Here is a 14424-nt window from a genome sequence, read left to right as displayed (position 1 = left end):
TACATACATAGTTCTCATCTAACAACATATATATAGCTCTCCAGAGCATCTAATTAATTAAACCATACATTGAAACTATGTAAAACATTTCAATGCGAAAACAAATGCGATCATAATCGCAACCAAGGTAACAATTGATCCAACGGCATAATGATACCAAGCCTCGGTATGAATTGCATATTTTCTAATATTTCTAATCTTCAAGCGCATTGCATCCATCTTGATCTTGTGATCATCGACGACATCCGCAACATGCAACTCCAATATCATCTTCTCCTCCTCAATTTTTTTTAATTTTTTCCTTCAAGTAATTGTTTTCTTCTTCAACTAAATTTAACCTCTCGACAATAGGGTCGGTTAGAATTTCCGGTTCAACCACCTCCTAGATAAATAAAATCTATGTCACGCTGGTCGGTATATTTGTCATAAACAATAAATGAATCAAATAGTTATAAAAAGATAATATATACCACATCTGAATCATAGACAGGACGAGGACCGACGGGGGCGGATACCAAAACCATCGCACTATGTAATAAGAAGGAATAAAATAGTAAGAAAATTAGACAAGTATCTATCTAAAGTAAGAATTTTTTTCTTTCAAAAAGAAGATAAGAACAAGAGGCTCACCACGGTGTTGCCGGCGACGAGATCGGCGCGGGCGGTCGACGGCGGTGAAGACGGGAATGGGACGTGACGGGCCGCTAAACCTAGACAAATCTCGAGGAAAATGGAGCTTTGAGGTCGAGCTTCGAGAGGACAAAGCTTAACTAGTGTGGCTCGGGCATTTCATCGAACACCTCATGTGCATAGGAGGTGAGCTAGAGCACCACAAAGCCCTCCCCTCGCCGGCCAGAGAAAAACAGAGCACTGGAGTGCTCTGCTCGCGGGCGAGGGGTATATATAGGCACCGCATTGGTCCCGGTTCGTGGCATGAACCGGTACTAAATCCGGGCCTTCTGTCCCGGTTCATGCCAAGAACCGGGACAAATGGTTGTGGGCCAGGAGCGAGGACCATTAGTCCCGGTTCGTGGCTCGAACCGGGACAAATGGTTCCATACGAACCGGGACCAATGCCCACGAGGCCCCGGCCGGCCCCCCTGGGCTCACGAACCAGGACGAATGCCCTCATGGGTCCCGGTTCGTGACTGAACCGGGGCTAATGTGAAAACTGCCCTGTGACTTATGCCCTGTTTTCTAATAGTGCATCCTCGGGGCTGAGGGTTTGTACTAGTAGCTATGTGTTTAATCTCTCTCTCGTGTTCTTGATTTGGCACGATATTAATGTATCGCGGGCTTTGTTAATATAGTTGGATCATATGGTGTTTTCCCCTCTCTATCTTGTTGTGATGAATTGAGTTTTTCCTTTAAGATTTCGTTACTATCGGATTGAATAACTATATGGATTTGAGAGCACTTGATGTATGTCTTGCTATGAATACCCGTGATGACAATGGGGTATCATGTTGATTCACGCGTAGAAGAGAAGGGAGGCAGAGGATGATCTCGCGCAGGAGGTCGTCGCCGATGGCAATTACGGAGGTGGCCGCTGGATCATACTTGGCCGGCGGCGACGGTGGCCCTAATTGGGAGGCCATGGCTGAGGCTGTGGAGTTCGAGGTCGGGACGGCGGCAACGGATTTTGGTTTCCGGGAGTAAACTTGCAAGGTTTAATAAAGCTCATCATCGATCACGAATAAAGCGAGTCAACTACTCGTATGCAGTGCATCGCGCTACCACCTCCCGGCCTGGCCGGCCCACGAGGGAAACAGAACAAAACAAAAACAAAACGGCGCTTCTGGAGGGTCCTCTCCGCAATAATCCTCCCGTCGTCTCGTCTGGTCTCCACCAAACCAAAGCAGAGGAATCGCGGTGGAAGGATGACGACGGCGGCGCGGCCGACGTGGGCGCCGGCCAAGGGCGGGAACGAGCAGGGGGGCACGCGCATCTTCGGGCCCTCCGGGAAGTACTCCTCCCGCGACCTCGCCGCCCACACCTCCCTCAAGCCCAGGTTGGTAAATTCATATTCAATCGTCTGCCCCTACCCACGCTCCGATTCCTATTCCAGTTCCATGCCCTCCCTCGTGGCTCGAATCGAATCGTCCGTCTGGCCTGGTTAGAGATCTCGCGCCCGCGCCCGCGCCCACGCCCACGCCGTCGTTGGAATTGGGGTTGGGCGCGGGGAAAGGCTGCTAGGGTTCGTCGGCCTTGGAGACACGGGCTCCAGATCGCCAACCATGTAGTGCTTTTGCATCTTTAGGGCCCGAATAGGGGCTAATCGCGTGCAAATGGATGCATTACCTGCTCTTTGGTGTTAAGGGTTGCCTGGATTAGGTCAATTCCAACCCAATAAGCCCAGCCAGCACCTGTTTAATGCAACGACACAGTTAGTTGTCAACCATCACATGTAATGTCAGCGAGTCTCGGGGATAGTCGAGCGAAACATAGATAGCTGTTTGCTATGTTCATCATGTCGTACATAGAACAAACAACTATTTTCTCTGCTGCAGTGCTGCTGCTGCTCCATCAAGAGAGTGAATCCGTAAGCAAATGGCTTATCATGCTTCATATGTTCTTCATTGAGGTTGTGGGGTTTATTACTTGATCATAATCAGTAAGTAACACTATATGGCTAAACTATTGCATCAGGCTTCACACAATTAATTTATTTCTTGCCCCTGTCAACCATGAATGGAGTTAGCTGATAGTTTATAATATATTTTTTCTGAGTATCTTCCTCTTATGTGCAGAAAGGAGGGTCAGCAAACTCAAGAGGAGGTACAGAAGAGGAATCTCAGGGACGAACTTGAGGAGCGTGAACGCAAGCACTTCTCATCCAAGGATAAGTCATATGTTGGTAATACCTCCGGGCCCATCTCCGCTTTCTTCGTCAATTTGTGCAAATAGTGCTTTGACATATCCTTTCTTCCGTGATGTTTGTCTTTCGTTGTTTCCTTGTACCTGTCAATTGTGATTGATTAGTTCAACCTCTTTTTGCTTGCAGATGAGAGGGACCGGCGAAAAAGTTCGAGCCTGCTCTTAGAAGGTCGGTGACAACCTTAAAGCTTTAGCAAGCTCTGTTTAGTGTTTATGTTCAAGGCAGCATAATGATTTTCTTTGTTCTTCTGGTAACCACATTCACAGGTTCAAAACGGGATGAGGATAAGATAGTTCCACGTGAAATTGATGCAGACGACTCTGACGTGGAGCTCAAAAGTGATGATGAAAGGTCTGTTTAGTTAGTTCTTGCTCAGTAGTTTATCAATCACATCTGTTCAAAATGCTGACCAGACTCTACTTGCTGTTGCACTTGCATGGATGGGATTAACTGATACATCTTCTAACTGCATGAATAAATTGTATTGTGGACTGGGGCCGGCTGAAACTGTTCAATATGTGTTAGTTATCTACCATAAACTTTGTTATTGGGTCTGATATGTTTATGTTTACAACAATACATATGGTAAAATAGCAAAAAAGAATAATGCAGCAATTGTCCTGATATTTTTTTGGGACAGAACTGTTTATCTGGGCCCAGATTTGTAGTTCAGCTGATCATCTCAACTTATTCTATGTCTTGCTCATCAAATTGAAACTTTTATTCAGCGATGATGATGACGACGACGATGACACTGAGGCACTCATGGCAGAGCTTGAAAGGATTAAAAAAGAAAGAGCTGAGGACAGGCTTAGAAAGGTTTGTTGTTTCCTTCTCTGTATTATCATTTTGAGGTGCTCTTCTTCTTTAGGTTTAGAGAATTAATGTGAAGTCCCGTCTGTTTGCTGCAGGAGCGTCAGCAAGCAGAAGAAGAGGCCAAGATGAAGGAGGCTGAGCTGATGCGAGGAAACCCACTGATCAATATGAATAACTCTGGCTCCTTCAATGTGAAGAGAAGGTTAAGACAGTGATGCCTTGGTGCCCTTTTTTTTAACAAAAGAATGATGACATGCTTTATCCTGAGCTTAATCCTGTTCATATATGTGTTTGTCGCAGGTGGGATGATGATGTTGTATTCAAGAACCAAGCTCGTGGAGAGACTAAGACACCGAAACGGTTCATCAACGACACCATCAGAAGTGATTTCCACCGCAAGTTTCTGCATAGGTACATGAAATGATGCTGCTGTATGCTTTACAGTATACATGCTGGAAGAGGAGCCTGTGATGTTTCTGAATTCTGAAGATCAATTTGTATGACATAACTGTAACATCTATGTTACCTGTACGGTGATATATTTACCCTGTTCCTAAGAGTAAAGAAAAGAACCCACTGTTTGTGTTTTACTGATGCTTTGCCATGACCTCAGGATCTTTCTGTTAGTATTTACTACTCCCTCCATTCCATATTAATTATCACTCAAACAGATGTATCCGTTTCAGTGACAATTAATATGGGACGGAGGGAGTATTTGAATTCTTCCAGAACCACTTTGACCTGGAAAATATGCATATTTGTGGTGTACTCTCAGTTTGTGTGACCGCCCAGCAGTGTCTTGGAAAATGTTTATATTTTTAGCTGAATTCATTGAGTGCTTGAAACACCAATTTTTTGTCGGCCTTCTCTTGGGAAAATGATTTTAACTGAATTAGCAGCCAAAGTTCCTTGTCTATTTGATTGCTAGTGAGAGTTTAGCCGAGCAAATTGGCAGGTTACCCTTTGCCTCTGTTTCTCATGGCATTGGAGTTGTTGTACTGCTCGGAGATTGACGTCCTGGTTCTCCATTGTTGGCTGGCCACTTTTTCCATGGCTGGTTGGGAGGGGCTAAGGATAACATTTATTTTCTCCTTGTTTATTGCCCAGTGAGTTCTGCTTGCACGGTTGCATCTGCTGTATTCTTACTTTTCAGAATTGGCTGTCTTGATTTTGTCGATTGATGTTGACATAATGTTGCTTGTTATCGAATTCAAATGAAGTAGCTTATTTTCCTTATAATTTTTTCTCTGTTCTACTTTGGATTTTTCTTTTGTTACACGCAAATTGAACTTCTATTTGGGTGCTGCCCCCCAAGGGTAAAAAGGTCTTACGTGAGCGGTTAAAATGTCTTACGTGAGCCTGCAATCGAAGTTATGTTCTTGATTTGTTTCCGGCTGTCTGGTTACTGCCTGATTTGTGATTAGTGTAGAAGTAGTTAAGAGTTTTAGCCGAGCAAAATACCTTATGCCCCAGTTTCTCATGGCATCTGGGTCGTTGTGCTGCTCGGAGACCCATCACTCCTGGTTCTTCACGCTGTTGCTGGCTACTTAATTCCTTGGGGCTGGTGAGTGAGGCTTGGTGGACATATTCTCTTTGCTTGCATTAGTAAGTTGTCCTCCTTGCTCTGCAGTTTTCCTGTTGTCCTGTGATTGAGATTTGTTTTTGTTGGCCATGGCTGAAGTTATGTGCTGGTTTTTCCAATTTTGTCGGTTGATATGCTTAGGTTATTACTATCTACTTAGAGCTCCTCCTCCTGATCATGTTTTTCTTTTCAATTTTTTTTGGTTTTTTGGACACTTGGTTAGTTGGTTAATTTCTGATTAGACTGAAGTTGTGAGATTTTATGCGAGCAAATGGCAGGTTACTCTTTGCCTCTGTTTCTCATGGCATTGGAGTTGTTGTGCTGCTCGGAAATCCACCACTCCTAGCTCTCCACTGTCTGTGCCCACTCTGTATACGGGTTTGGTCGAGAGGCCTAGGGTAATACGGATTTCCTCCTTGTTTCATTGTGTTGAATTGATTCTGCATGTATTTGTGTTTGGCCGAGATTAAGATCAAGGTGCTGCGAATTCTTTTGTTCTTGTTGATTGACATGGTCCCTTGTTATCGAATGCAGTAGATTATGTTCTTTCCTTCCTGGTCTGCTAACCATCTTCAACTGCAAATCAAACTGAAATTGAAAGAATCCTTGCTGCCCCGGTTGCACTATTTTCTTGGCTTGTTTTTGCAATACGTAGAGCTTTAGCCTCTCGTTTTTTGGGGGGATCAACCTGTTGTTGCTGCTGTATTCAAATAGTGTGACCCAGTCCCTGAAGAGATTGGGTTGTAGAGTATTGTCCATAGATCAAATTAGGATGAAATGAATGCACATGATGGTGATACTCACTCCTTTGGTTGAAATCTTCCATCCATTGTTTGTGTTGTCAGATAAGCGTCCACATTACAGCAACCGCAACTCTCACCTGATCCCATCTCAAAAAAGGAAAAAAAGTGCTCTGACCTGACCCGAGCCATTCCAAGACCAGCGTATGGCCAAGGTGTGATTGAGCACCGTGCCTTTGGTTATGAACCCATCACTAATGGCAGCTGCTAGCCTTCAGGTCCATGAACATTTCGATTTATGTCCCTTTGGCAGCGACTAGCATCATAGACTAGAATCATTTCTTTGGCAGAAGTGTCCTCTACTATGCTTGTCTACAGCAATGAAGGGTGGTGGGATATGGGTTGGAGATGATGGTCATTTCTGCTAATATACTGTTAAGTCGTAATATGTTGTCCATATGACCTATCCATGCGGGTGTTTGCCAACAGCTGGATGATTCTACCTGCAGTTCCTACGAGCTACACACAAGCGAAGGTTTTCATGAAACACGTACCGTCCTAACGAGACCAAGGTCGCCAAACACATCCAAAGGAGAGCCCTCTCTCTTTGCCCCAGTTTTGAGGGTGGTGTTCTATTGCTCTGTGTCCTCTCCTGCCCATCTTACCAACTTGTAATATTATGTTTGGATGCTATGATGTTATATGATGAGAGGGCATGGCAGATCGATAAGGATTAAGCTTGCTGTATGTTTAGAATTAATGATAATGGAACAGGGAGGTTAATTCGGTGAATGATCTCTTTTTTTGGAGAAAAAACTTGTGTCGTTTGAGGTAATTGGGCCAAGTAAAAACTGAGACATATACTCTTCATATGCTAGTAATTAACCTTCAAAGATAACAAGGTGGGAGGTTTCCATTACAACACCAAGCAAGTTAAATAATAACCAACATGTTGACAAAAGCACGGGATTGAAATGCTATTTCTTGTTCTTACATAAAATCTATGTCGAAAATAAACGAAACCCACCAAAGCCACAGCTGGTTCAGTTCATCTGATGCTCACAGGAACCAATTGTGCATCCAAAAAGAAACATAAGGTGATGAGAAGAAGAAACATTAGGCGATCGAGTTCACACATTATGTTTGACAGACTAATTACGAAACAAATAAACATTAGGTGATGTGAAAAGGGAGCCTCAAGCAAAGCAAAGAGAGGAAGAAAACAAACACTATGTTTCATGCATGGCCATGTCATCAGGAAAAGGTGCATAACACTCCGTATTTCATAACAAGAAGCCAATGCGCCGTCCCCATCTACCGTCCAGGAAAATGCGCACCCACCGGCATCCGGTTGCCATCTTACAGCAGACAAGCGTTTCCAAAACAAACTAACAGGGCGCACAATGCCCCCAATCTAGCATGTATGTTTCCAAGTCTATTACTACAAAAACAAGCGCCTGATGTTAGTTCATGCCCCAAGTCTTCCTCATCTCTAGTGATGAAAAGTAATATCCAGGAACGGCAGTAGTTCAACAGCAACTTCATTTGCATTGCTTGAACTTGTCGTCGCCCTCGTAATCCGAACCCTCGTCGTCGTCGTCGTCTGAGGGCTCCTCAACCTGCTTAGGCACTGCTTCGCTATTGGGTTCCTCGCCACCACCGCTTGGTTTGGCCCGCTTTTCATTCTTACGCTGCTTCTTCTTTTGGCGTTTCAGGCGCTTCTTGGATGTACGCTCCTCGGCTGCTTTCAGTCTTTCCTCCCTCCGCAGATTGAATTCGGCCACCTGCTTCCTCTTTTCGTAATCAGTCTCCATCCTCGTTATTCGGTCCTGTTCCCTTCTCCTCATTTGCCGATACTGTCAAAACAAGAGCGCTTACAGTTAGTTAAACCATCAGATTATCAACTACCAGCGTGTTTCCATTCAAGTTCTCAAAACTATTTATGTCATGAAACTTGAGAAAACTGGAGCTAGCTAGATTTGTACATACAAAAAACTAGTAAATTAGTTGAGAACACATCAAGAAAAAGTTTGCTCTAGCTCTGAATGCTGGAACAGGAGGAACCAAATACAAATATCATGATTTTCAGCTGCTATCATGTTACCCAAGAATTCTGGTGAAGAAACATGACGGACAAAATATGTCTTGAATATATTATTATCACAATTCTCAAAGAAAGCAGAATTTGAATGAACTTGTGTACAGTCTCAGCAACACAATCTCCACTATGATAACCTTTGTCCTACCCAGTTACTGACAGTGGTTGTATGCATCAATCTGAACCCACACACAAGTCAATAGCAGTTTTAAAGTTAAGCTAGGATTGTGCCCACAAGTCAACACCAGTAGTTCATTTTAATAACTCAAATGAAGAGTTGTGAGTAGCAAAACACTAAATCTTCTCCTGGTAGGCTGATAGCAATTCGATCTGGCCTCCGTTCTATTGCAGCACTCATAAGCCACTGGAACTTCTGATTATCATGTGATAATGCCTACGATCGCAGAAGCCACAAATACAAAGATATTGTATCTGTTCCCTTCTCTTATATCACATCATAACTTAATAGACCTTCACCTTTTATCAAACTGTGGTCATTCATCAGCCTTATAACCTTCCATTGATTAAGTGATGCAGCAAAACATATTCTTTTTATTTTTCATATTCAGCGACGTTACCTTAAAATCCACACCAACATGCCTTCTAGAGATTCAAGAATCGAGCAAATTTTAAACATCTTGTTGTTTTGGTATAGGCAACTGCACAACAGTATACACAAAATTTACTCAAGTGCTTTCAATACTGTCAATACTCTTAAGAACATCAACAGGTAAAGGGTCTTGTGTACATGCATTTTTTAAGCAAGCACCATGTTTTTTTTTTCTCTCTTATATAGACTCCAAAGAACTATTTAGAATCATAGAACCAAAATTTCCGTTAAGACAAACTTCGATAAAATGACAACTTCACCAAAACATTGCAACCATCTACTCAAGTGCTAATTGACAAATAAACCCATAATAGCCATAATGTAGAGTTATATGTGAGTCGCATACGCATAATAAAAAGGGCAGACCCAGTGCATAGAAGCTCCCACACAAGGTGGGGTCTGGGGAGGGATTATAGGAACCTAGTCTTACCTCTGCAAAGTGCAATGCAGAGAGGCTGGTTCAAACTATCCGCATAATAAGGAGAAGAAGAAAATTGGTACTATCTGACACACATTTTAGCTGAATTCTCCACTTGTGAGGGTGGGAGAGAGAAGAGTACCTGGTGGAAGTCGCCAGAGCCAGAACCAGCGGAGGACCCAGAGGTGTTGCTGGCACGGACAGGGACATTGTCCATGATGCGCTTCAGCTTCACCTCTATGTCCTCCACATCCTCCCGTAGCTTGACCCCTCCTGAGCTCTTTCCTCCACCCTCCACCAGCACCAGCTGCTTTCCACTGTCAGCAACAGAAGCCTTTGCCACTAGTTCACCACCAGAAACCCTTGCCGGTGGTGCCATTGGGACAAGCTGCTGCATATTGCTATCCGTACCAGGATCTGACATTGTTGATACTAGCTCCACCTGTGGATCTGCGTACATAGAACAGAGGGTTAAAGCATGAGCTAAGGATAGGAATTTTCACTTCTAAGTTTATGTGGGACATGTTCTTTTATGCAATTGAAATTCCTAGTTGTCTTGGGGGGCTACAGAAGATAAGAGATGCCATAATGGACCTGGAAATCGCAAGAACAGACTGATGGCTGGGAGGGGGGAATGTACTGAACATGACAAAATCTAAGTATCAAGTGAATGTACAGTAACAACTAATACGTTTCCATCCTCCAACCTCGTGAATATGTAAAATTTTCTGGCTAGCAGAGCCAGCAAATACACATTAAGACAATGGTCCATGTACAACACAGATGAAGCAGATACCCTCTCCTAATGAATCAACCCTATCTAAGATGTGACCTTATCTATCTGTCCCCAAAGCCTTGTTACCTTTGGGCTAGAAGTAAACTAGATGTGGCAATGAGATTCAGGATTCCTGGTTTGTACTAATTTATAACTGCAATTGCATCCAGCAAGCACAAGATTTTCCCAATTAGAGAGGAGAGGCATCACATTAATAAGGCAAGACATCCCTAACTCAACTTGATTCAAGTTCACATGCTATGCTAGCTAAATGAAAAGTGCAAGGCCTGAGGGATTCCTAAACTACTGATTCAGAAAACGAGATTCTATCAGAGCAGTCAGGTCAGGCCGCCGCCGCCACCACCTGAGGGGTGGCCTGAAGCAACTCGGAGAGGAAAGAATCGTAGAGTGTTAGGGCTTTCGTACCACCGAGAGGATAAATCAGGCTGAATGGATCCCCTGCCCACTTCACTGCCGCCCAGCCGAGCAGAGAAAGAGGCGCGGCCCCTGGGAGGAGGAGGCTGCAGATGGTCACCGCCGCGGACGGGATGGGGTCGAGGAGCTCCAGACGTGGACGCGGTGGGGAACGCGGCGGAGGCCCGCGGGTGGGGGCGTGTAAAGGACGACGGGCCGGCGGCTGGGTGGAGAAGGACGACGGATAGGAGGACCGAACCAACAAGAAAGAGGAGGCAGGGGCGGAGGCAGGATCAAAGGTAGCCAAACGGGCCGGCCCTGGCATGCTGGCCCGATAGCCCGGCCCATGGCGGGCCGGCCCAGCACGTTTACCATTGAGCCGTGCCAGGAGCAACTAACTAAAGAGGGCGATCTCTGTCGTTGGGGCCAGGTTAACGTAGAAGCTCATAAGTTAGCTAAGCATTCTCTGTCGTTAGAGCCGGGGCGTCACGTTTGGTTTGGCCAACCTCATAACCCAATTTGTATCCCATATTCTGTGGGTTTTAATGAATAAAAGCTTAGCTAAATCTCAAAAAAAAAAAAAAAACTAAAGAGCGCGATCTTTCAGAATCCGCGGCATGCTGTTTCTTTTATAAATAACTCCATTGCGGAACTAGGGCAAGTGCAAACCAGAGATGAAGGAAGGAGAACTCCGGGTGCGCCCCCCCCCCCCCCACTGGCACCATCAAGGTGAACATGGATGGGGCAGTAGCTAGGTTACACCGTGGAGGAGCGGTCGCAGCAGTGTGCAGAGATGAGACAGGCCTATATCTCGGCTCATCGGCTATCGTTTTCCAAGGTATAAATGACCCCGTGGTTCTGGAGACCTATGCGTGTCGCGAAGCCTTATCTTTGGCGGATGATCTTGCAGGCAGTCTATATGCGTCGCCTCGGACTGCCAGGGAGTTGTGACTGATATTGAGAAAGGAACCGGAGGCACAAATGCTGCTATAGTGCATGAAATCAAAGTTCATTGTAATAGTTTTACTTCTTGCTTTTTCATTCATGAGCGTAGGAATCATAATTATGAGGCTCATAATCTCGCCAAGTTTGCTTGTAGTCTAGGTGTAGGTAGACATGTTTGGTTGGGCATTCCTTATGACCCAAACCGTGTACCTATGACCTTTGCTGATAATTAATAAAGTTGGTGAGTTCTCAAAATAAAAACTAAAGAGCGCGCTCTGAGCCGCCGCCACGTGTCGCGCTCTGGGCGCTTCCCCCGGATTTTTTTTTATTTTTTTCACGCATTTTTGGCTTTTAGATGTTTTTTTTTCTTTTTTCGGCTTTTCGGTTTTTCACCGGTCTTCCTTAGCTTTTGGACAAAATTTTTTTATGCGAAAACACGTTTTTTCCTTTTCGCGAGAGGCACAGTTTTGCTTCCGCAAGAGGTATTGATGAGGACATGTACCTAGGGTAGGGTCACAGGCCTGACCTAAATACCCTCCCCAAGGACATCACTCTAAAACCAGAAGTATTCGAGGGGTACCATCATCCACTCGACCAGAAACATTTCCACTCGGAGGAATCAAGGTCACTCGACCGTAACAAGAAACACTCGACGGACAGAAGACCTAAAGTCACTCTACACAGCAACGGTCGGGCATTAACTCCTAGACTTAATAGCCATTTATAACACTTTATTACGGACGTTACCAGTAACGCCCCCCTCTTGATGTACCTTAAATCCCTTGTAACGTGGGTTGGCTGGGGTCCTGGCGCACTCTATATAAGCCACCCCCCTTCACATGCACAAGGGCTGGGCACCCCCTGTAACACACACGCATATAATCCAGTCAACCGCCTCCGGGCACCGAGACATAGGGCTGTTACTTCCTCCGAGAAAGGCCTGAACTCGTAAAACTCGTGCGTACAACTTCTCCATAGCTAGGATCTTGCCTCTACATCCCTACCCCCTATTCTACTGTCAGACTTAGAACCACGACAGTTGGCGCCCACCTTGGGGCCGGTGTCTTAGCGACTTGTTGGAGAAGTTGCAATTTTTCCGATCCCCATCAGCATGGTTTCAGGCGGAGGATTGGCCGAGGGCCGCGAGATCCGTCTCGGCGTGCTCGTGTTCGTCGCCGACGACTCCGCTTGGCTCCAAGAGGCTCCACTCGACGTCGAGGCGCTCCCCATCCGCGGGGCAACGCACTTTCGCGCGTGCGTCCGCGGCGTCCTCCTGCGGCAGCCGTCGACCCAGTATCGGTCGGCTCCTGTGGCGGCTTCACTCCCTGCTACCCGCCGGCGCAAGCGTTCCGGTCAGTCAAGGCTCCAGCGGTGGGTGAGGCACGCGGTAGCTCGCCAGTCGGCCACCCCCCAAGTTGCGGCAATCGAGCCCGACGAAACTCTCTACGGCCTGTTCGACTGGCTCCGTTGAGACTGCATCCGAGTGCGGCAGCAGTGACCCCGCGGCGGAAGTCCTGATGGTCAACGGACCGCGCAGTCCTCCAGGCTTCCCCCGCGACGACGGTGGCGATGGCGGAGGCGATCCGTCGCGTGTCCACGAGGAGTACCGCCCCGAGCCCCTCTCTTCGCAGCAGAGAGAAGAGCTTCGCCGCCGTAACATGGATGCACTTCACACTCCTATCGTTGGAGAAACCCCCGAGGCCCGGGCCTTGGAGGAGGCGCGCCTGGCCAACTTGGCTGAGCGCACTCGACTGGAGAACCTCCAGCACACACTCGATGAGCGTGCTCGGCAGCGAGTTCCTGAGTCCAGTCGACGACAACTTTTTCCGCCTCCAACCCAGGTATATCGAACTCCGATCCAGAATCTCACAGCTGCTGCCCGAATAGCAGAGTCGATTCAGCCTTCCCAGTCGGAGGCTGGTAGAGGTTTGATGCAGATCCGGGCTTTGCTCCGGGCGGCGGGGGAGCAGAACACAGCAGTATCACAGTCTCGGAATAGGATTCATAGTAGATCTGTAATGTCAGACACAGTTCAATCGGCTCACAGCCCAAGATCGCCTCCAAGGCGTGAGGGACGTGGAGATCGACAGGATCAGTATAGAAACCGTGAGCAGTATGATCGTCGTCGAGTACCCACGCCTCCCCCAAGGAGTGGGTCATACGCGCCTCGGCAACACGATGACAGACGCCCTCACAGTGGTGGGCGAAGGATTCCAGCCGACCCCCGAGAACCGAGCTTTGACGCGAGATCCATTCTCGTTCAAGGTCTGGTTGACAGGAACAGGGCACACAGAGATGGCCACGATAGAGATTATCCGACCGGCAGCAGAGTGCATGTTTCAGGTCCCGAGTGTTTCAGCAGAGCCATCAGAGCAGCAGTGATTCCTCCCAACTTCAGGTTGGCGACTGGAGTCAGTAAATTCACTGGTGAGTCCAAGCCTGACACTTGGCTTGAGGACTACCGAGTGGCTGTGCAGATTGGTGGTGGCAATGATGAAGTGGCCATGAAGCACCTTCCTCTGATGTTGGAGGGCTCGACAAGAGCGTGGTTGAATCAGTTAGCGCCCGACAGCATTTATAGTTGGGAAGAGCTTGCTCGAGTGTTTGTTAGAACATTTGAAGGTACATGTAAACGGCCAGCAGGGCTAACAGAGCTGCAATCTTGTGTGCAGAAGCCGAATGAAACTTTGAGAGATTATATCCAGAGATGGATCACGTTGAACCACACGGTGGAAAATGTGTCAGATCACCAAGCAGTTTGTGCCTTCAAGGAAGGTGTCAAGTATCGAGAGTTGAATCTGAAGTTCGGTCGGACCGGAGATATGTCTCTGAGTCGAATGATGGAGATTGCCACCAAGTATGCCAATGGTGAAGAGGAGGATCGGCTCTGGAGTGGCAAGCACAAAACAGTCGCCCACGAAACGGAGGAGGGAACTCCAGTCGGAAGCAGAAGCGCAAAGCCGAGCCAGCTGCTCCTGGAGAAGCCTTAGCCGTGAACTCAAGGAAAGTTCAAAGGGAAGCCCAAAGGGCCATGGAACCCCAAGAAAGTAAAAGATCAAGATGGAAATGATGTGTTGGATATACCATGCCACATTCATACCAAAAAAGATGAGGAAGGTAATCTCATTTACCCGAAACATACCACTCA

General features: G+C 46.6%; 2 protein-coding genes across 2 annotated transcripts; one reads left to right on the top strand and one right to left on the bottom strand.

Moving 5' to 3' along the window:
• Positions 1-1728: 1728 nt before the first annotated feature.
• Positions 1729-4284, top strand: LOC123122453 (protein CWC15 homolog). The gene is made up of 7 exons (XM_044542656.1): positions 1729-2011; positions 2751-2857; positions 3005-3046; positions 3145-3229; positions 3607-3697; positions 3790-3896; positions 3995-4284. Exons 1-7 carry the CDS (start codon positions 1881-1883, stop codon positions 4116-4118), a joined length of 687 nt encoding a protein of 228 aa, XP_044398591.1. The 5' UTR covers positions 1729-1880; the 3' UTR covers positions 4119-4284.
• A 2946-nt stretch (positions 4285-7230) lies between these two features.
• Positions 7231-10587, bottom strand: LOC123122452 (PRKR-interacting protein 1). Its single transcript, XM_044542655.1, has 3 exons — positions 10344-10587; positions 9285-9592; positions 7231-7872 (listed from the first exon to the last, which is right to left on the bottom strand). Exons 2-3 carry the CDS (start codon positions 9564-9566, stop codon positions 7558-7560), a joined length of 597 nt encoding a protein of 198 aa, XP_044398590.1. The 5' UTR covers positions 9567-9592; positions 10344-10587; the 3' UTR covers positions 7231-7557.
• Between the last annotated feature and the right edge of the window lie 3837 nt (positions 10588-14424).

The sequence above is a fragment of the Triticum aestivum genome, chromosome 5D (assembly GCF_018294505.1).
Source record: "Triticum aestivum cultivar Chinese Spring chromosome 5D, IWGSC CS RefSeq v2.1, whole genome shotgun sequence".
Classification (NCBI taxonomy): Eukaryota; Viridiplantae; Streptophyta; class Magnoliopsida; order Poales; family Poaceae; genus Triticum; species Triticum aestivum.
This window is presented reverse-complemented; position numbering and strand designations above follow the sequence as displayed.

What these genes read in the sequence shown, in the direction of transcription:
- LOC123122453 (XM_044542656.1), top strand. Translation starts at nt 1,881, where the DNA reads ATGACGACGGCGGCGCGGCCGACGTGGGCGCCGGCCAAGGGCGGGAAC. An exon ending in TTCGAGCCTGCTCTTAGAAG is followed by an intron (nt 3,047 to 3,144) that starts GTCGGTGACAAC and finishes CCACATTCACAG; the next exon opens with GTTCAAAACGGGATGAGGAT. An exon ending in TCCTTCAATGTGAAGAGAAG is followed by an intron (nt 3,897 to 3,994) that starts GTTAAGACAGTG and finishes TGTTTGTCGCAG; the next exon opens with GTGGGATGATGATGTTGTAT.
- LOC123122452 (XM_044542655.1), bottom strand. Translation starts at nt 9,566, where the DNA reads ATGTCAGATCCTGGTACGGATAGCAATATGCAGCAGCTTGTCCCAATG. An exon ending in GCTCTGGCGACTTCCACCAG is followed by an intron (nt 7,873 to 9,284) that starts GTACTCTTCTCT and finishes TTGTTTTGACAG; the next exon opens with TATCGGCAAATGAGGAGAAG.